Source organism: Sparus aurata, chromosome 11 (assembly GCF_900880675.1).
Source record: "Sparus aurata chromosome 11, fSpaAur1.1, whole genome shotgun sequence".
NCBI classification, from domain to species: Eukaryota; Metazoa; Chordata; class Actinopteri; order Spariformes; family Sparidae; genus Sparus; species Sparus aurata.
In genome coordinates this window covers 21,748,280-21,769,366 of record NC_044197.1, presented here as the reverse complement: position 1 = coordinate 21,769,366, position 21,087 = coordinate 21,748,280, and the positions used below count along the sequence as shown (strand labels likewise).

Sequence of the window (21,087 nt, the reverse complement as noted above, 5' to 3'; positions counted from 1 at the left end):
ATTTGTGTTCTTAATATATAATAATTTATAAATAAATGCAAATGCAGCTCAATTTCAATTTGGAACCAAATTCATGTGAATGTTTTGTTTAAATTGACTTTTTAGGCCAAAATACAGGCTGGGAACAAACACAGAGAGGGTTGGTCATATATACAGTAAATAGCAGCATCTGTCATGTATATGTGATCTGCCTACTACTGAGCGCTGTCAGTGGTCTTCTTGTTTTGAAACCGACTCTTTGATAGAGCCGGTTTCAAAACTTGCTTAATGGCTGGAAATACACTGCTAATTGACCTTCCTCCAGACAGTTACATCAAGGTTAAAGTCTCATTCATTGAGTCGCAACACAACTTTTCTACGGCCTACTAGCAGACCATCCTTCAAGACTGGTTCAGTGGACATCGAACCAAAAGACAAACTGTTTTCAACTTCTAAAACTATAAACCATGTGTGCAGATGGTCCACAGGGTGCATTAAGTGATCATAGAGGTGCCTGTCTGGTTTATTTTTGGTTTGTACTAGTACGCCATCTAGTGTGAGCATAACACACAGGTCATGTAACTTAGCAAAACTGTGAAGTTCTTGAGAGGATCACATGTTTACTTTAGCTCAACAGTCTCTCTAAAAACTAAAGGACCCATCCTTGGCATCCCATCATGAACTAAAAATTCTTTTTTTTTTTCTTTTTAAATTGTATTAATTTGTTATTTTTATTATGAAACAAGTTTAGCCTTTTTTTCTGTGTAAATGGCCATAAAACAAAGAAGTTCGGCAGTTCAGAGCTTTGAGCAGAAAAAGATCGTCAGTAGCTGATTTTTAATGCCTAAACAAACTCAAAAACTAGAAACTACAAACTGTAGTAACCACTGAATTACAAAAAGGACACAAAGAAAATATCTTACAAACGTCTTCTCTGACATGTCTGAGCATTTTGAAGTAATAAGAATACAATGAAATGAGACAAGAGAAAAAAAAATCTTAAATGCTTTAATAGTTGCAGTGATAATTATAAATAGGTACCATAGCACATACATACCCTTATATATACACACAAAGATGTCTCAGTCTATTGTATAAAGCTTTGAGGCATTTATAGGCTTTTTTAATCCAACTGTTGGCACAGGTCAATTATCTGAGAACTGCATTTACAGCACAGCTACTTCTAAATGTATTTAAAAAGTTGGCAGCTCCCCCATGAGGTGGGGGTGAACATGATAGTAACAAGTTCATCTTGTAGTATACAGTACACAGAAAAAAATGACACAGTGTAAGATCACTACATGACATTCAGAGTGAAAGCCTGAGAAATTTGATTTCCTCACATAAAAAAACAAACAAAAAAAGCAAAAACAAAACACACATACTTTGGTTGTTGCACCAACAGGTCAAGTTTTCTTTCAACGCCAACGACAGTATAAAAAGAAATCAGGCTTCAGATTTTCTTTTTTTCCCCCCCTTTTGTTTTTTGTGGGGTTTTTTTTAAACAACGTGTTTCCAAAATCCAGTCAAGTACAAATGTATAAATATATGCACAGAAAAACCTAGAAACCTGTTTTTAATAAGGCAGAAGTGCTTTTCTGGGGTTGTAAATGTTATTATTGAGATGAAACACACCTAAGAGTCAAAACTCAGCAGGTTTTGTAACACATCTACTGTACATACAGTATACCTTCAAACCACATTAACTGTATATGGAAAAAGAAAAAATGGCTTTAAACTTTACAGTTGTATGTTAGGTGTAAACTGAATGAAAACTGTGGAAGAAATCTATGACTAAATCTAAAAAGTACAGGGACACTAACAGGTTCTAACTATAGAATTGATCCTTATTTTGTCTTTGACTACTGATGATGATGATTTCAGTTTAACGTTTACACCTTGTCTACACTGGTGTGCAGTGAACGCAGCGCATCACATCAGCAGTTGTCTCTAAGTTTCCAAACCAGATCAGTCAAACAATCATTTGCTTTAGCACGTAAGTGGAAACAAACAGGCGAACACTTCCTTCCAGAAATTTCCTAGTGAGTAGATGGAAATTACCAAGCAGCGTATTCGAAAGGTTTTTGACATTCTGAAGTAATATTTAGTGGCCTGCTGAAGGGAAGTTAAACAGACACTAGTTGGCAAGATCAGCAGAATATTATTAAATCAAGTCTGGGTAATTTTAACATTTCAAAAGGTAAATTTCCAAGTAATTTTGGGGGAAATTTTGAAGAAATGTCAAATATGTTACTTGGTAATTACCATTTACTTCCCATGAAATTTGAGGACCTGTAAAATGAAGTGTTTACCACAAACAGTTGGTACGTCATTGTTACTCAATCAATACAGACAGTTAAACTGGTTAATGCATCAGCGTATTCTTGAGATCAGTACTGAAAAATGCAGCTGAAACACAGCCAGCGTAGACAAGGTGACAAAAAAATTGCAGATAAAGATAAAAAAGAATCTCAAGGGTAGATCCTGAAGAAATCCTGCCAAAAGCGGGAGTTTTCTTCTTAAACATAATACAGAGATAATTACAAAAGAATCACTTTACATTCCAAGCATTTATTTCACCACCTAGACGAAAGACATTTGCTTCTTTACCTACAATGATGACTCATGTGTTTGTGCATATAATGATGGGAGACTATCAATATTTATGCTTCGCTACTTACACAAATCGTACAGGCTAATCCTTCAGGCAGTGATGCGTTAGAGCAGCTCTTCCTGTCTTAGCACCTTTACAAAGTGTTGGTCAATAGTTTCAAGTAGATTTTCCACCATTTTTTCAGGGTTGATATTGTCATTATTCAACCTTAATAATTTATGTTTTATTGAAACTGATATTCAATTAGTTCAGCACAGTACTTGCTGTATATCATTACATTTGAAAATTGCCAATGTATGTCAAATACGTAAACTTCATACGTTTAATTGTGCAATTTGCACTATGAAAAGGGAGAGCAAGGACCAGCTGTTTATTTAACTGTTGCTTTAAAGATTTACAGCTCATTAACCAGTTTGACATAATGCTAACACTGGGTTGACTGACGAAAAGACAACTGTTGCCATCCCTCCCCATTTTTTTAAAAAAAATGATCTTAAATGTACTCGTGAATTCATAGTTCTAAAGTTCCACATCACAAAAAAACAGGCTGTGAGAGCAGTTTAGAATCCATTTTACAGATTATATTAGTGGATTAATGACTTTACTTAAAAGTTGGGAAAGGTAATTCATTTTATTCCCAATGCTTTAGGAAAACAGCAGTTAATTTGAGCCGCACAGCTCCATGATTATGTACTCCAAATCTATTCTTAGAAAGTTACCAGTGGGGCAGAAAGTGTCAAAGTGTGCCTGAGGATGGTGTCGAGAGGTCATGTTAACATATGTGGTTGTCCTCTGCCTCAGGTATGTGCGTCACCCTTATGTACTCGAGCTTAGCCGTGCCTCGAGCTCAATGCTAACCGCAATGTTTGTCATGTAACACGTAGCTTGTAGCCTCTGTGAGCGCACAGGGTCTCCGTTTGTTTGTGGTGAAAATGAATGGAAAATGTACTACAGAAACCAGAGAGCAAGCAGACCTTTTTTTCAGCTTTTTGTTTTCTGAGCTTGGCGGACATCAAACAGACATTACATACAGACTGCGCACCTTATCTACATCTCTCAAGAGCTCCTGCCTGCAGACGAGCCGTGCGTCTGTGGCCTCAGCTCATCTGCTCCACGTAGGCAGACAGCAGAAGTCGAGGAGGCAGAAACTCTTCTTGTTTGTTCACCACTTCAGTCTGACGTGAGCCGTTGTGGTAGGTGCCTGAGAGTCCAACAAACAGACTTTGATCATGATCATGTGACTGAACATTAAGCTGGTGTTGTAAGTTCAACCAGGCTGAGTAAACGGAGTTATGTAAACAGAGCAGCATCAAGCTTCCTCAAATGATTTAATATAACATTTTTGTGATGAAAACTGCACAGCAACGGAAAACAAGACTTTAACAACGTATAGGTTGTTGCATTTTCAAACAACATTCATCCTGTTTAAGGTGGACAAACACTGACTGCTCTGACACTGAAGCAATACTGTGGTATGAAAGTTAATGGTTATCTTACCATGTATATTTGCTGATCTACGAACCTGACAATGTTAGTGATATTGAAAATATAATATTTTAAGTTTCATGTCTTAGAGGACATAACATTTTGGGGGGAAATTACAAATCAAGTATTCATTCAACAAAAAACCCTTCTTTTTTCATTCTGTTAAGGGTCAACAGATAATTATAGCCATAAAAGTAGTGTAATACTCGTAAGTGTGATACTGTAATATTTTCTGGGATGGTATCATCCCATTGCAATCCTATTCGACATATTAGTCCAGAATGAATAATTTGTATTTCCACTCACTTGCAGAGACGAGGTCCATGTACTGGCAGACGGCATGAAGCAGCAGTCTCTCAAAGCTGATTCACAAACACAAACAACAGATCAATGATTCTCTGTCCTCTCACCACTCTGGTGAAAGAACTCTGCTTCTTTGTGTGGATCATATATAGGATCCATCATCGAGAGGCTGGGCTTTCAACATGGAAATCTGTCAGGCTGTAGGTGTGTTAAAAGAACAAATGCGCCATCGATGGACTTGTTTTGTTTCAGACATGACAAACGATCCAGGGAGCACAGTTTGAGTAACACATCCAAGAGTTGTACGACTATTCAGATTCCCAAACACAGCACAGCGGTTTATTATAATATGTGCAGAAGCTACAGCACCTTGCCTGTTGATGTAACTTATTCTATTTATATATATTTTTTCTTTGCTAGAGCTAACTGCACCTTTAGTGAATCATCTGACTGCACTCATTAAAAAAAAATAAAATGAGAGGGCTACGTTTTTTCTCGCAAGATTGAAGCCGTGCAGAACACGAGCAAACACCGCTCAAGGACGAGAGCTGATAGTGAGTACAGGGACTAAAACATCTGCTATGATGCAAGATTGTCAGAACCTAGAATCTTAAAATTGTCAAATTTTTTCAGATATTTACATAGTATATGAATTTGGGGATGTATATTCCTTTTTTAATACTTTCTAACGACTTTTTGGAGGAAACAAAATAAATGCTGTTCAAGACTACGAATATAAAAAAAGAATTTTTACCTGCTGGCGAGGTTAGTCGTGTAAACTGAGTGTGGCTTAGTGTTGAAGAAGCTCAGAATGTTTTCCTCAAGTACTTCCAGAGTTCCCTACAGGTGAAAAAATATAGGGAGAGAGATGAGAGGTTTTCTTCACAACAATCATGGATCCTTGAGCATGGTTTGAGCACAAACACACAGTTAATGCAGGCTTCCCGAACCATAGTTCCTTAATGTTTGTAGTCGGGCTTATCAATATATGTACGTGACCTTGAGATTGCCCGCTTTGTTTACTTTGTTTTTTGTTTACATAAGAACGTCACTAAAATTCTAGTCTATTTAGAGACTTGGAGTTGCACCTCAGCATTTTTATTTATTGTTTTGGTTGTGTGGTTTAATTTGATTTATTTATTTATTTATTTATTAATTTTATTTCCAATGACTGAATGATGCATATTAAGAATTCCAAGTGCATTGCTCTTTGAAATTATGTACTTTCATGGCATAAAAAGATCTAAAATTACAATAATATTTGTTCATCGCAAAAAAATGTCTGCAACAATATATCATACAATTTAAACTGTAGTTATCATGACATGCCTCTGCATAGTCTTACAGCTTTAATAACTTTTCTATTCAATTCTTTAATGGCCTCAGTAAGATTACAGGAACTGAGAAATAATCAGGAACTAAGTATTTCACAGTGTCTTGGTCTACATAATGCTTGACACCATTTTCTATCAGTCAAAAATAGCAAATGATGTGCAGTTAATCTAGGAGTAGGAAACAAGATAACAAGCTGTATAATCTAGTCAAAATGTCAAAACCTCCTGTTACACGCATACGTTCACAGACTCCAACCAGGTATCAATCTTGACCCATCCAACCGATATGATCACTGACAAATCGCTTCGACACGGCACTCACCATGGGGATTTGTTTCCGTCGCAGAGTCGCTCGCAGCCTGCGATCAATTCTCTGGTAGCATTCCTGAGCAGTGAAGGCAACGTTTACTGTGAAGAGATGGGTGACGGTCAGCCAAACAGCCACACTTAACACAACCAGGATACAGAGCAGAACATGAAAGAGGAAGCTCACCATTCCTCTCGTCTTTTGGGAGCCGGCTGGCGGTTTTCTTCTTGGCCACCTCCTGCTCCAGCAGAGACAGCAGCCTCTCCTGCTCCTCTCCAGAGCAGTTCATGAAGTCATTCCATGGCTAAAAGATCAAGAGAGGAATTAGGTCTATTTTTAAATACTTGTTTCATCGGCTGCTTTTTGATATGAACATGCTTGAATCACAGATGCAAGACAATCTCAAATTCTCTGGCTTTTGAAGGGAGTTAAGCATTTGATCTGCTGGGAAGACAACAGCCGAAGCCAACTTACCTCCACGTAGTTTCCATTGGTGCAGGCCTCAGTGAAGATGGACGGGATGGCTGGGTTACTGCAAACTTCCAGATCATCTTTGGAGCACTCCTCTCTCTCAAGAAGATTAGCAAGGAAGCGTGCTGAATTTCAGAGAAGGAGAGAAGTGATACAAAGATAGTGTTGATATAAGCAAAGCTTCATTGGCAGATTCAAGTGTTAATCACCGAGATAAAAACATACTCTGGGGGTTTTAGAATTTTTATTGCAGTAGTGATTTCATGTAAATTATCTTTTCCTTTGTTGATAACAACATCTTATAATGAGATGATGTGAAATGAGGGCTTACTGTTCTCCTGCCGGCGGAGGCTCTTCTTGCCCTTGGCTCGTGGAGTGAGGTCAGAATTGCGGATGGCTTGGTTGATATAAAACTGCTTCTTTTTGGCTGGAGACACTCGCTTGGCTGGAGAGCTGGGCAGGGAGGTGCATTTACGCTCCTCTATCAGGCTGCAAAAACACAAGAGAAGATGTAGTAGTAGAAGAGGTTAGTAAACCACAACAATCCTGAAGGGGGAGTATAAGCTCCTTAAGTCTTATTAATCTCAATTGTTTTATGTTCTAGTGATATAGTTCAGTTTTTAGGTGGGGTCACTTTCTTAAATTGCTGCATACATTATTCCGTCTGTGATCATTTTACATTCCTAAGATGTCTTTGGGCGCTGCACCTGGCTACTATATCAAGTAGTGACCTTGCTTTGACCAGTTTTTGCCGTGTGCACCCTTTGATTTTGACATTTTCCTGAGCGCTCAGGGTGCAATGCTGCAGTCAGGAGGTGGGTGCCATCAGTAACAGCTTACTGCATAATTGCAGAATGACGGTGTAAAATGGTGCATCTATGTGAGCATGCAGATGCAGTATATTCACCTTACTCTTATTCTGCATGCTTGCAAGAACACACCAAAAAAAAGCGACAAGCTGCTAAAACACCCTGAATCGGCTGTAATGGATGCATAGCCCTCCTTTACAGTTTCTGTTTTATCCCTGCAGTATGTTCATATGCATCAGAGGTAGTAAGCTTCAAATGTAGGTCAGTGGGCTGTCTGAGGAGGACCGCCTCTGCTGGGTCTTCTGCCTGTGAGCTGCCAACTTGCTCAGCTGAAGCCATTTTTAGCCTGAGCCCTGCTGGCTGTTAGCAACACTACAGAAACATATGATGTAACCTCTAAGTGGGTTAGTTAGCTTGGTTTGTGCACAGCCAGGAAGCATAAAGTTTCACAAAGACGTGCAGACATTAGCACAGTTGAAACTTGTGTTACAGGGCAGTGGCCTCATAAACTTTTTGCAACCATTTCAAAAATATTTAAATGTTTCTTCCTCAATCATACTCTGTCTCACTTTTGAAGCTTGATCTGTTACTTACACGATAACAAGAAAGTACTTACATACTCTGACTAGGATTTATTGAGTGAGGAGCCAAGAGCAAGACCATCAGCTTATTCGTTTGTTAAGACACCCTGACGAGGTTAATATTTGAATTAAAGCCTGCACGACAAGCAACTTGTCCGGTTCAGCTAGTTAGCTTAGCTACCAATTGCTAAAAGGCTAACAGGGAAAAGACATAAAAGCGGCCTTTTAAAAAAAAAAAGAATATTAACGTCTACCAAACTAGCAACTATTAATGTATCCAGTTTTACTGATCGGCAAGAAAGCTGGAAAGATGTCGGCTAATCTACAACCGTTTATAAGTGCTGACGTAACAAGCAAAATTTGCTATTTAAAGGGAGTTGGAATGCTAACTAGTATTAGCAACATACTCACATATAATCCTGTTCCTCATTGTTGTTTGTCAAAACGACCATCTTATTCCAGCGAGAACGAACAGAGAGAACCCAAGCTCTAGGATTTTTATGGGAAGCGTAAATAAATAAATACACCTGGCAGGAGAACCTGGAGTTAAAACAGTGGGTGTGTTTAGTAGATGGTCTTGTGTGTAGCTAGCTCCTTGGCTGCTAGCTCGACAGTGGGCTGAAGCTGCAGAGCATAAATAGCTGTTGTACTCCCACTACAGACAGAGAGGGGAGAAAAGGTGAGAGCTCTCACTCTGTCTCCATGTAGTGAGAGTAGTTTACAGCATTTTTGATTGTAATTGTCCTTTGAAATGCAGTTTGCAACATTTGATCTGTATCTAAATATAGTTGGATTTAATGTGTAACTATTGTAGTTAAAACCACAAGATGAATGTATATTTTTGAACGTTTTGGTTGACATTGCACACACACATCTCTTAACTTTCTTGACATCTTATATTTTCAGTCACAGGTAGTAAACAAGTCAAAATTACTGTCTGGACACGCATCGCTCTGACAACATAACTAATGCTAGTTACAAATTAGAAATTACACCCAATTATTTTGTATTAACTTTTATGACCCCAAACCCCGATCATGAAACCCTTACCCTTACTTTGAAAACACAACAATGACATCACCACGTCAACATTGTCGTTCTAGTGTCATCACTTAGTTGGAGTTGTGTTGCTGTCCAACATTCCTTCTCTTTGAGATCTGTTTTTGGTATCCACATACGTAAAGATCTGTCTCTTCAGCTCCTAAATGCTTTACTATGGTTATAAGCTGTCAGTCGGGCAGGTGGCGTGCCCTAATTCTAACAGAGCATTTTGCAAAAAAAACCAAAAAAAAACAAAACAAATCAAAACGAATTTTAAAAAGCGCTGTTTCTTCAGCAATGTCCTGTTTGTTTTTGAAGAAAAAAATGTAACTTGAAAACATTTTTAAAAATAAACAAAAATGATATCAACATAATGTGAAGAAATATCTGTTTTGACGTTATGAAGTGTATGTATTGTGCTGCAGAGATACCTACTGAAATTAGCATGCTAACCAGCTAGCCCTGGCCCGTCTCAGTTTGAAGCTCTTGTGCAAGTGGTGCTCCGATCTCCCGGTCCAGTCCACAAGCTGCACGGCTAACTAAGCTAACCAGCTAAGGGCAGCTGCAGGTACCAGCAGCAGTTAGCTGTTACGCGGGTGATATGCTGCCCCGTGTTTGTTTTGCCCCGATAGTCCCTGCTGAAAAAACCAGCAGAGACCAGCACCAAAACACAATATATGCTGGTCTTGCTGGTGAAAAGTCACCGGCAAGACCAGCATATGTTGTGTTTTGGTGCTGGTCTCTGCTGTTTTTTCAGCAGGAGTAGGCCAGTTCTTACATGTTGCACCTTTAAATGTCATGTTTTGTGAAATGTTCTGTCATGTGAGATGTTGTGTTTTCTGAAGTGTTTTCTAAAATGTAGTTTGTTTTGAATTTCAGGGCTACCGCAGTCTGGTGAGAGCGAACCAAAACAGTACTGTTATAGACAGTTCAACCTACACATTTTATTTTCAAACTTCTAAGTGAGTCATCTTGTCAATAGACAATCTTTGCAAACTCATGGAATACATTCCTGTCATCTTTTGCCAAGCAATCCCACTGCTCCCTCCATCATCTTCATAATCCAGCATCGTTGAGTGGTTTCTTTCAAACATTGTTAGAGTCTGAAACAACAACGACCTTTCTCCGCTCATTAGCTGTTTGTGTGCATGTTACCATAACAGCCAGTTTAATAGGCTGCCACAGAGCCACCTAATTGTTCGGAGCTTTTCTCACTGCTGCTGGTGAGAAAGAGAGTCTTTGGCAGAATACAAAACTCTGCAAGCTTTGGACATTTATTTTGTATTGGTACGCTTCTTTTGAGAGATGTTTGGAGGATATCAGAGAAGACTGTCAGAAGTGACTTTGTACAAGGTTTGGGATGTGGAAAGAGAAGAAGACGAGGACAGTCAAACTGGAAAAACACGCGCCATCCATTTGTCCGATGATTGTGGGATCAGTTCCCTCAATATCCAGGATGAGAGCTGTGAGGTCAAAGGAGAAGATTAAAGTTGCTGCATCAAACAGCAAACGCCTCACTGCTACGTGTGAGACCTCAGAGAATGTAATGAGGCTTTGTGTCGACCTGATGCCTGTTCTGGCTGCAGCAAAAGAGCCTGTGGAGGAGGAAGGAGCAAGAAAACGAGAAACCAGCACCAAGAATGACCCTTCAGTCAGTGGATCAGTGGAACCAACGCAAGACTCTCACATAGGGTCATGTTTGGACACCGAACCACCACGCAGTCCTCACTTGGTGCTGTCGCCTATCACTCAACCCAAACCAGCTCCCGAGTGTTGTGACTGTCAAAGGACGAAGAGGTGGCACACACCTCTACCTCCCATCAGTCCACCCGAGCAAGCCGGGACCATCTCTTCAAACTTTACTATAAAGGGCTTTAGAGACGAGGGACTGGTCACAGGCCAAGAACCAGACAGCAGGCCCTGGATAGACAACCCACTGTTCTCCAAAAGTGTGAGTAAACTACAAAACTGACAACGTAACGGACAATAAGCACTTTAGGGTTTATATTGCACCTTTACTGGCAGCCAAGAGGAACTTCATCATGGTGAGCAGGTCTGTGGTTTAGGTTTAAATGATTGAGTCAAGGTTTAACACAAGAGGAAGTTGTTAGCCAAGTAGAGTCGAAATCAACCAGGGTTTGAGCAATGTAGAGTTTTAAAAGCACCTTCCCGAGCAGTGATTGAGTCACTGATCAGAAACTACACAGAAAACCACAAAAGTTCCCCTTCGACAGTCCCAGAATACAGTGCAACCTCCTCTATCGACCCTTTAATACTAACACAGATAAAAGACACGTCGAATGTGGCGGAAAGGAACTAAGTATATTAAGTACACAACTACTGTAACTAACTTTGAAGTACTTTCCATTTTATGCTACTTTATACTTCTCTTCCACTATATTTTGGAGTGAGCTCCACTTAATTTATTTGCAATTTTAGTAAAACACATGATAAGCTAATAAAACACAGCGTTTGACCAAAAGCCACCATTTTACTGGTGAACACAAAAAAATGTGTATACTTGGGTTGTGTAGTTGTTCATTGAAGAGACATTTCCCCACAAAACTTCTCACATGTTTGTCATTTCATGACTCACCCAAACAGGTAAAATGATCCTGTATATATAGAGAGAAAGAATCTGAAAGAAGAAAGGTGTGAAAATGTAACACTGTGTTTTTCACAGTGCCTGAGATTTGATGAAGGAGCCCGACACAGTGAAACAGGATGACACTGAACATGGTTTAAAAAAAACAGATTTTACATTTTAAATCTATTTTAAAGAACTAAGTTTTGTTATAAATTGACTCTGGGACTTCATCTGGGTATTTTGCCCTTTATGCACCACGGTGTTATCACACGACTGCTCTGCCTGACTCTCCTCTTGTTCTCTGCGCAGAGATCTCCTGAGTTTCGTCTTCCTGATATCTCCCTGCTCAGCCTGGATGCCCTGCTGCAGACGGTCACACAGAAACTGGGGAGGAAGAGGAGAGTGGGTGCTGAAGGACTCTGGAGACGTGTCCAGCCTGATCATCTCCTCATAGCTGTTGGTGAACAGCGTCTGGGAGGGAGGAGCAGCGATGGGCAGCAGATCAATCACTGCACTGAGGACGTAAAGCCGGCCAGCATGTATGTTTGGTGTTTTATTTTTGTACAATTTTAGTGTTAGTATTTATCATATTGTAGCTATATTACGAAAGGGTAAACATATTATCAGGGTAACATTATTACACATAATGAGACATGGACTGGGACATTTGACAAGATCTTCTTTGCACTTTTTTTGTATTTATCAACGTTAAATTAGAGGTCTTCTTTAAAAGTCGCTTTGAACTGATGCATATGTTTGCTTAGACTAGCCCTTTATGCTAGGATGAGACGTGCATGTGTAAAAATGATGTGCAATGAGCACATTTGTTGGCTCTCGGCTTTGGAATCATCATGGAAATGTAAATTCCTCTCAAGGCTATAACAGGAAAAGTGTCAGCCAAAGCATCAAAATTGGCTTTTCATCTGATAAAAACATTTTAATTTATTACTTTTACTACTTTTTATAGACTTCTTTATATTCATGAGCAGAGAATTATCTCAAAGAACAACTTATACTTACCATGATGGTTGAAAACATTTCTATTGTGGTAAGAAAGAAAGAAACTGCCAAGGCAATAACATGGTAAAATTTGAACTTTACTCATCATAACCAACCTCAGTGGATGAAAATGTTGTCACTTCAAAGTAGGTTTACTATGTTTTAATTTGTTTCCAAATCGTTTTAATCATGAGTAAAGTTTATTTATCTGATGAATTACTTTAGTGTAAAGAAAACCATCAATTAACGTTTCTCTTTTTCCTTCTAACAGTGAAGCGCTAACGGAAACATCACTGTGGGAACAAGGCGTGAACAGACACAAGAGCCTCCCTCCACTTTTTTCTGCACCAAAACAAACGCTTGTCCTCAGCATGACGAAGAAAAACCTCCTGACATCCAACATGCTGCGGTGATCGACATACAGCGACATACAGCACAGAAAAAGATACGGGAAATTAAGTTTTATTTTCCTTCAAGACAAAACATTCACAACAGACATTTAGCCTTTTTTTCTATACTAGCATATTTTTCAGTATATAATGTACATCTAACAGATAAATTCATGTTCAAGTAGAACAAACATAATAAAAGTACATTCAGTAGAACAGACTTTCCCAAACATCCACCATTTTAATCATCCAGCATAATTTTAGACTTTGTATGATTTCAGCTTAACCTTCTTAAACATTATATTTTAATACAACAGTTGGTATTTTGGGATGAAACCCTTCTGATACTTTGCCTCATGCTTACAGTTGCTATAGTAACAATCTTTTGAATATGTCATACTACATTACAGTAAAGTAATAACCTGCTTGGGACATTCAGTCAGCCGTGTCATTTTTTTAAATAGGAAATAATAAATAAAAAGAAATCTTAGAATAAAAAAAATCAAATAAAACAAACAAACAAAAAAAATCCGCTTACCAAAAACAATGTAGTTGCATCTGGTTTTTACAGCTCAGACTGAATACTACCACTGATTGTTGAGCTAGTCAGTATTCAGAGTATTTGGCGTGATGTAGAAGAATCTGTAATGACACTCTGCAGCTAAAACTGTGTAGAGTCACACCGGTGTGTCTGGCCTTGTTCAATATATTTTAAAAATATTCTAATATCTTGTGAAAGAGGTTTCCAAAACTTTCAAGAGCTGTGCGGGATGCCTGGATGTCAATTTCCCGTCAAATAAAAAAAAAAACCCAAAAAACCCACAACTGCTGTTAAATACCAGAAAGAAGTTTGTTTGTCCTCATCACATGTAATACCCTCTGTTTGGACAGTGTCACTTACACAATCACAAATCAAATGTAATAAATAAAAAAAGACATTATGACAGATAAAAGACAAAAAAAGTCTTGATTTACAAAACAATAACACTTTTAAAGTTAATCATTAAACATTTAAGAGGTATTGAACAATGAACTTGCAGTATGAATTCTCTCTCTCAAGAGAGATGATGATCAGAAAACAACCCCTCAGCTGTTTTATAAAATACAACATAATCATCTTGTGTTAATAATCCACAACTGTTGGGTTCGGGTTAGCAGAGTTTGCAGCATTTTCTTTTTTAAAGTGCTTTCTTCAAGATATAGATGAGATTGTGAGGGGTCTAATGATTGAGCCCTGAGGAACACCACCTCTTGTTTTAACATCCAGCTTTGCATAATTTTGTTTCAGGAAAAATAAACCATGACCTTTGGAGTGATTAGATTGATACAGAAAGAGAAGACACAGTGTAAGATGTATGAACCCAAATAAAGGGTATAAAGCTACCAATCTGTTAACCAGGTGAACAAGGCACCAAAGCCATTGTAGGAACCGATAATGTTTGATTCTTTCTTCAGATAAATTCACCTCTAATGCCTCAGTTTCACCAACAATAAAAAGTCCATCTTTTCCATGATGCACATTGAGGATGCTGCTAAAAGTGAGCGACATTCAAATGAACATCAGCGAGTAATAAAAAGATTTTAACTTTAGTTGGTGTTTTCAGCTTGTGTTGCACCAGTCCCGGTCACAGTGCACTGTCTTGTGTGTTGCTGTCGACTATAAAGAGAGCAGAAGGATCTTTACTGGAGCTCTCGGCTCTGTGTTTGGACCCACTGGATTTACTGGATTCTCCCTGAACTTCACCGTTACTGCTTGCCTGATTCGTCTCCACTGGCTGAGGTATCCTGGTCATCGCCGTACTGCTGCTTTTTTCTCCTTTGGATTTGCCTTCTTTAGATTTAGCCTTGCTAGCTTTTGCCTTCTTGGATTGACCCTCTTTTGGTTTGCTGTCAGATGATTTCCCCTGCTGCTGTGGAGTCTTGCTTGGCTCAGGGGTTGTGACTGGCGGTGGTGGTTGGATGGTGGGAGGGTTAATCCTGACCGGCAGCGCAATCTGGTTGGTCTGTGCTGGTCTGTTGCCGACGACTACCTCTGTGAGGACGTCGTCATCAGTCTGCTCCTTAGCAAAGTTGACAAACACCTACAGAAATGAACCAGATCCAGTGTCACATTCATTCATTCTCTGAAGTGGCAACAGACAACACTTCCCCCTGGCATTTCTAAGATTATTTGTTGCTGCAGACAACTGGATTAGTCACAATAACAACAACACAGAATAAAATGTAAGTTTATTCTATAATTTAGTCTATAATATAAATGGAACGCAGATTAACCTTCCATTTCCTGGGTGACTGCATGCTCAGTGGAAGACAAAATTGTACAGTGATAGCAAAGTTTTTGCAGTGTGATGGGAAATAGCATCACCTGAACAATTGACACATTGCCTCACTTTAAGGATATCTGGGATGGATGCAGAGCTCTGTTTACTTGTTTTTAAAGAGGATCCCCAATTAGGACATTAGCATTCTAAATAAATATAATGTTTGAAAGCTTTCATCCGAGGTGTATCGCCCTCCTTACCTGGTCCAGGGTGGTCTGTGAAACGGAGAAGTCGAGGATACCGAGCTCATCGTAGTTGTTGGCCAGCACATCAAAGACACGAGCCAGGCAGCAGGCGTGTGAGGGCAGCTGGTACTGCAACACGTTCTGGTGGCGCTCCTTCAGCTCGATACTGGGAAATGACTTCTTCATATAGGCGCTGATGGAGCACGAGTCCGGGTCTGATTTACTGTCTGTCAGGCGGAGGATGATGGTGTAGCCATCACCAAACCTGGAAGATAGCATCAGCACACAGACAGTTGTTCAGAGATCTCTTCATCTCCATGTTGGTCAACAGATTTATCAAATCAGGGAGCAACCAGGGCCAGCATAAATGTAGTAACTCCTACAACTGAGGCAGGGTAAGGTTAGGCAGTGTGGGCACAAATCTCCAACATTCATTCATTGACTGAGAAACAGTTTCTGGATTTTAACTTGTATTTTTGAGGTTGAACAGAATAAGTTAACCAGAAGAAGATGGTATGGTGTGTTGTGTTTACCTGTTCTTCAGGTGCTGTACAGATCCGAGGCACTGGAATCTGCCGTTGACCATGATGGCCATTCTGGTGCAGAGAGCCTCACATTCCTCCATGCTGACCATGAAGGCACAAGAAACAACACATTAACATGTAACTGGACTCAAAACTGCATGTGGTGGATCATACAGCCATGCACTGTAAGAGTACTGTGGTGAACAGCTCCTCCTACCTGTGGGAGGTGAGAACTACAGCTCTTCCCTCTTTGGTGACGCTGAGGATGCAGTTCCACAGAAACCTTTTGGCTTTTGGGTCCATACCGGTGGTGGGCTCATCCTAACAAGAAGAAAAAAAAATCATAGCATCAAGGAAATGACTAAGCATCAAGTCAAAACAAGAACAACGACACCCAACTTGTTTAGACTTTAACAGGTGATATTCTCTAAGGTTCACCCCCCCAGCAGTTTGTCAATCGGTTCGATTCTCACCAGGAATATAACAGGCGGAGCGCCGATGAGGGAGATGGCAGTGGAGAGTTTTCTCTTGTTGCCTCCGCTGTAGCCACCAGCCTCCCGCTCAGCGTACTGGGTCAGTCCCAGCTTCTTCACCCCCCACTGTGCCACCTATAGGACAGCAGAAATGGTACAGCACTCAATATGATCCTGCACAATGGACCTGTGTTTAGATATCACATGACTTAATTTCTTAATTTCACTTTAGAGGTGAACTGCTCCTTTATGTTACCTTGACGACAGACTCCTCTGGTACTCCCCGCAGACGGGCATACAGCTCCAGATGTTCCCGACCTGTCAGCAGGTCGCTAATGGCGTCAAACTGTGGACAGTAACCCATCAGCTGGTGGACTCGCTCCATCTCTGTCAGCACACTGAGAACAAGAGGAACACAGTTTCACACTGCAACAACAACTGCTGCTACTGTTGTAGTATTTCTCAAAGTTCAGGGATGATATTTGAGTACCAAATATCTGAAAAGTAGTTAGTTTGCTCATAAAGAAGAAAGGGCTGTTTTTTAAAAGATGGAAAACTTGTTTGTGGAGGAGCACCGTACCTGTGGTGATTAAGGAATGCTTCTCCGTAGGTGATTGCTGTGTCCCCAGTCAACATGCGAAAGGTGGAGGTCTTCCCTGCTCCGTTCACCCCCAAGAGGCCAAAACACTGAAGGACACAGAGAAGACACAACAGCATTAAAAAGTAACAAATATATCTACACATACATCAGAAGCTACGTCCATTTCCTTGAGTCAAAATGTGGCTGAAATATCATCGATATTTCTCTCTAGTCATGGTTGTAGCAGTAGAAGCAGCTGTAGCAGTCGTGTATTTACAACAGCAATTGAAATATTTGCAATAGCAGGAGCAGGAGCAATATTAAAATTATATTATTAGCAGTGGTTTCAGCACCAGCAGTGATAAACCAATCACTAGGAGATTATCCAAAGATGTGACTTATAAATGGCTTTGGCAGTGTTTTACAATGTTGATCTATAGCTGCTATACATGGCTGACAAACACAGTGCAGATTAGAAAAAAAGTCAGACACTGTATGTGTTTTCATCTTACTATGATGTAATGAGTGCATTTTTTGAAGTATGTATTTCTCACCTCGCCACGAGGAATCCCAAGGCATAGGCGATCTACTGCAGGCTTCCTGCCTGCCTTATAAACCTGCAAAACAAGACATTTTTTGTTTCATGATCATCTAGGAAGTCACAATGATGCGGTCAGAGCAAGATGTCTGCTAGTGTAGGGTCAGTAGAAGAACTGCGCTCCTCATTGTGACTAAACACAGTGACTCTTTGTGGGAGTGCAACGAGATTCTGTGACACTCATTGATTTTCAGTTATTCTAATACAGTAATAAAAATACATAATGTAACTCTTAAAAACAAGAGTCTTTGTTATCTGAAGGAAGAGATTTGCTGCATTCAATGAGGCAAAAAACAGTTTACAGTTTTTGAGCCTGCATCCTGGTTGTACCTTGCTCAGGTCGATCATGGTGAGGATGTCTGATTGGGCTTTTCCATTTATGACCCTCTCTCTCTCCCTGGCGACGTCCTCGTCCTCTGGGCCAAGAGGAGGCATCTCAGGCTCAACCCACCACGGCCTGAACAGAGACATATAAGATCAACCCGAGTGAATGGATCTTATTTGCTCCTTTTGAAATCATTTCGATACAGATTCTGACGCTCTGTTCCAAGAAAAGCCAAATATTTGCATCTCACTACTTACCTATTATCATCATATCATCAAAAACAGGAAGGGTCTTACGCCCTTTGAGAACTTGTTTTAAACATACCTAAAGCGAATGAAGAACTTGTACTGCAGCAGTATGGTGAAGATGAAGAAGATAACACCTTCAGCTGCCATTGCGAACAGATTTTTTCCTACAAAGTCCCACTGAAGAGGGTCAAGAGTCTGCTTCGTGCCTGGAGGAGGAAGACATATTTTTTATATAAAATGATATACCATAAGTCCTGCGTGTTTGCTACCGGCAAAATTGTTTAAGTATGCATGCAGTAATGCTCAGAGGGATGCTAACAAAAACCTCCCTTGTTCAACAAAACAATATACAATACATTGTACATTATATATATTCAAACTGTACTGCACAATCTATTCAGAGGTATACTGTATGTACCCAGTCTCTGGAAGGCGTCTGCCATGGCCTGGTTTTTGGCCATGTCGATGAGTCCTCGTCCCAGGCAGAAATGAGGGAAGATAAGAAACACCTTCTTTAGGATCCTGTTCACCTCGTTCAGATGCTGGAAAGAAAAAAAGAAGAAAATGTGGACTAGTTAAGGAGCAATAAATCGTTATCATATAGCCAATAATAATGAGGACTAAATACCTCGTCAACAAACAGCTCCAGGACAAATGTGGCAATGCTGCCGTTGATGCCGATGAAGAGGTTGATAGAGGTCAGAACGACATAAGCTGTGCTGGGAACGCTGAACACAAAGGATGCTGGGTACATCAGAGGGGTGATGGACCACCTAAAAAGGATAACTAATTCTGTTATTCAATTATTGTAGACCAATACATTACTTTTAGTACAGGCCATGATCCAGCTGGGACACTGTTTGTAGAGGGATATGAAAATTACACAATTGTGTTTCACAACAGCAAACTGAAGTAATATGGAAGTGATTAAAACTTTTATTTTTGGCTCAGGGGCTTTTGTGGGTGCTACAATTGCAGTGAAGTGCAATATTATCTTTAGTGAATGATTGAAACAATGAAATTAAAATATGGTGACACACAGTCTATCAGTATCTCTGATCATTACCCATAGAGCAGCAGCAGCAGGATGAGAGCAGGCAGGTTGGTCTCTGAGACGTAAGACTGCTGCTGGAAACTGATGAAAATCAGCACCACCATGGTGGCCGGGACAGTGTAGTTCAACTGACAAAATGAAAAGAAGAGGAAGTCTTAAATAATCCATACATAAGAGGCCTTAAATCGTTTAAGCGTGGCTCCTCTGTGCTCCTCACTACTGACCATGTCCCAAGTGAAATTGGCGAGCCAGTAAAGGATGGGTTTGACGCCGCTGACAAACTGAAGGTGTTTGGCTTTGCTGACTCGCTCCTCAATCAGGAAAAGGACGAAGCTGGCTGGCACAAAGGACATGGCAAAGATCACACAGATGGAAACCAGAACGTCCACTGATGTGGTCATCCTGAAAGATGAAGCATGAAAAACACATATTAAAATACAAAAATATCCATTGTGGTACTATGTATTTGCCAGCTAACGCTTTTTCCTCCTTCTTTAATTTTGATAATCAATTTATAAATACTGGTCACCTTTTCAAGGTGGTTTCTGTAAAATATATTGGACTTTAAGTGTCCTGATTAAGCTGAATCTACCTTGAGACAAATGTCCCAAGGTAATTGACAAACACAAGATACCAAATCCAACAACATCAAGCTGGAAACTGCACAGAAGTGAACTAACATGGCCATTTCAGTGAGTTGTTCCTTTGTGAGGTTGAGCGGGTGGTTATAGGCAGTGATGCCATGTTTTCTTCTCTCTGAACCTGGTGGGAGACTTGCTCTCAGCAGGCCGTTGTTCATAACGTTGACAAATGACACCATGGCATGCCATCCTTTGTTATTGTACCACACCTGAGTACAGCAAAGAGACATATTTTTCATCATCACACATGGTCCAAAATTTTTTGTAGGAACCAAAGATATAGTAAACAGCTACATGGAGTCACACACACAGAACACAAAACACAAAACGTGTTAATTGTTTCTTAAAAGGGCTATATGTTATATTTTACCTTGAAAGAAAATATGAAGAGAGAAGACAAACACATATTTAAACAAACATACATTTACCTTAACATTGTTTTTACTGTTCAGTCCTCCTAGAAATCCCGGCAGTCTGTCCAGCAGATGATCCAGTGAACTGTTCTGTGATTAAAGAACATCAAAAAAACATTCAACAACATTCAGAAACACAACAGCATCAGCTGACCACGGCTTAAACCTCATGTTTACCTGTGGAACCCGATAACGAGTCCTGATCGCCATGATTGAGTCTTGGACGTGGTGGACCTGAGATAGAGTCTCTGTGGAGCTGCCCCCGAGGGAGAAGCCTCCGTATCTGCATCACAGAAATGACACTTTTGGAAATCCACAACATAACAGGTTGCTTCTTGCCTTTAGATGAGTAAAGTTTAAACCTCAATAATACAGATTTATTTAATTTTATTTTATTTATATTCTGTTTCCTTCTCTATACTTGAAGTCAGCATCATGTACCATGTGTCATTTAATTCAGGAGAACCTCAAGTTTTAGTCGGGCTCATTTGCTCCATCGGACAATGGATGAACTTACCAGAGGTAAAATGTGGTGTTTCTTTTTAATTTATTTACAAAAGATGTACTGATGCTAACATTAAACCCAAAAAGTTATTTAAGAACAATAGCTATTTTCCAGGTCTTATGATAGCAGATATTTTGCTTCAAAAATTATGTTTTATTCCAGCAACTTACCTGAATTCATTCACCCACTTCTTGGTTTTTAGGCTGTTAATGAAACAGAGTGAAAAGATGTATGAGAAATGTATAAGGAAACACAAACAGGAAAATAAAGACCCTCAGTGTTCGAAGTACAGCTGCAGTACCTGATATTGAAAACATGTCA

At 39.8% G+C, this 21,087-nt stretch overlaps 3 protein-coding genes across 6 annotated transcripts in view; 1 reads left to right on the top strand and 2 right to left on the bottom strand.

Annotated features, from left to right (window-relative positions):
• Positions 1 to 971: 971 nt before the first annotated feature.
• Positions 972 to 8,492, bottom strand: r3hdm4 (R3H domain containing 4). Of its 2 annotated transcripts, none has more exons than XM_030432695.1 (8): positions 8,295 to 8,492; positions 6,825 to 6,982; positions 6,497 to 6,618; positions 6,209 to 6,326; positions 6,038 to 6,123; positions 5,136 to 5,221; positions 4,385 to 4,440; positions 972 to 3,794 (listed from the first exon to the last, which is right to left on the bottom strand). In XM_030432695.1, exons 1-8 carry the CDS (start codon positions 8,333 to 8,335, stop codon positions 3,691 to 3,693), a joined length of 771 nt encoding a protein of 256 aa, XP_030288555.1. In that variant the 5' UTR covers positions 8,336 to 8,492; the 3' UTR covers positions 972 to 3,690. The 2 variants fall into 2 exon arrangements, with proteins under 2 accessions (XP_030288555.1, XP_030288554.1); XM_030432694.1 differs by lacking the exon at positions 8,295 to 8,492 and adding an exon at positions 7,919 to 8,206.
• LOC115591068 (uncharacterized) lies at positions 8,424 to 13,331 on the top strand. Of its 2 annotated transcripts, none has more exons than XM_030432693.1 (4): positions 8,424 to 8,562; positions 9,804 to 10,875; positions 11,821 to 12,050; positions 12,782 to 13,331. In XM_030432693.1, the coding sequence occupies exons 2-4, from the start codon at positions 10,285 to 10,287 to the stop codon at positions 12,921 to 12,923; spliced, it is 963 nt and encodes a 320-aa protein (XP_030288553.1). In that variant the 5' UTR covers positions 8,424 to 8,562; positions 9,804 to 10,284; the 3' UTR covers positions 12,924 to 13,331. The 2 variants fall into 2 exon arrangements, with proteins under 2 accessions (XP_030288553.1, XP_030288552.1); XM_030432692.1 differs by lacking the exon at positions 8,424 to 8,562 and adding an exon at positions 9,297 to 9,492.
• The window catches only part of abca7 (ATP-binding cassette, sub-family A (ABC1), member 7), a 29,710-nt gene continuing 21,579 nt past the window's right edge, over positions 12,957 to 21,087 (bottom strand). For both annotated transcript variants that reach the window (XM_030432690.1, XM_030432691.1), the window contains 18 exons: positions 20,937 to 20,969; positions 20,439 to 20,544; positions 20,277 to 20,351; positions 19,888 to 20,057; positions 19,432 to 19,609; positions 19,220 to 19,335; positions 18,782 to 18,926; positions 18,572 to 18,695; positions 18,230 to 18,359; positions 17,911 to 18,037; positions 17,537 to 17,599; positions 16,983 to 17,089; positions 16,659 to 16,800; positions 16,403 to 16,537; positions 16,147 to 16,250; positions 15,939 to 16,031; positions 15,421 to 15,670; positions 12,957 to 14,980 (listed from right to left, as the gene is read on the bottom strand). In XM_030432690.1, the coding sequence (XP_030288550.1) occupies positions 14,525 to 14,980; positions 15,421 to 15,670; positions 15,939 to 16,031; positions 16,147 to 16,250; positions 16,403 to 16,537; positions 16,659 to 16,800; positions 16,983 to 17,089; positions 17,537 to 17,599; positions 17,911 to 18,037; positions 18,230 to 18,359; positions 18,572 to 18,695; positions 18,782 to 18,926; positions 19,220 to 19,335; positions 19,432 to 19,609; positions 19,888 to 20,057; positions 20,277 to 20,351; positions 20,439 to 20,544; positions 20,937 to 20,969 (2,554 nt within the window). In that variant the 3' untranslated portion in view covers positions 12,957 to 14,524. The remainder of the gene's footprint in view (positions 14,981 to 15,420; positions 15,671 to 15,938; positions 16,032 to 16,146; positions 16,251 to 16,402; positions 16,538 to 16,658; positions 16,801 to 16,982; positions 17,090 to 17,536; positions 17,600 to 17,910; positions 18,038 to 18,229; positions 18,360 to 18,571; positions 18,696 to 18,781; positions 18,927 to 19,219; positions 19,336 to 19,431; positions 19,610 to 19,887; positions 20,058 to 20,276; positions 20,352 to 20,438; positions 20,545 to 20,936; positions 20,970 to 21,087) is intronic.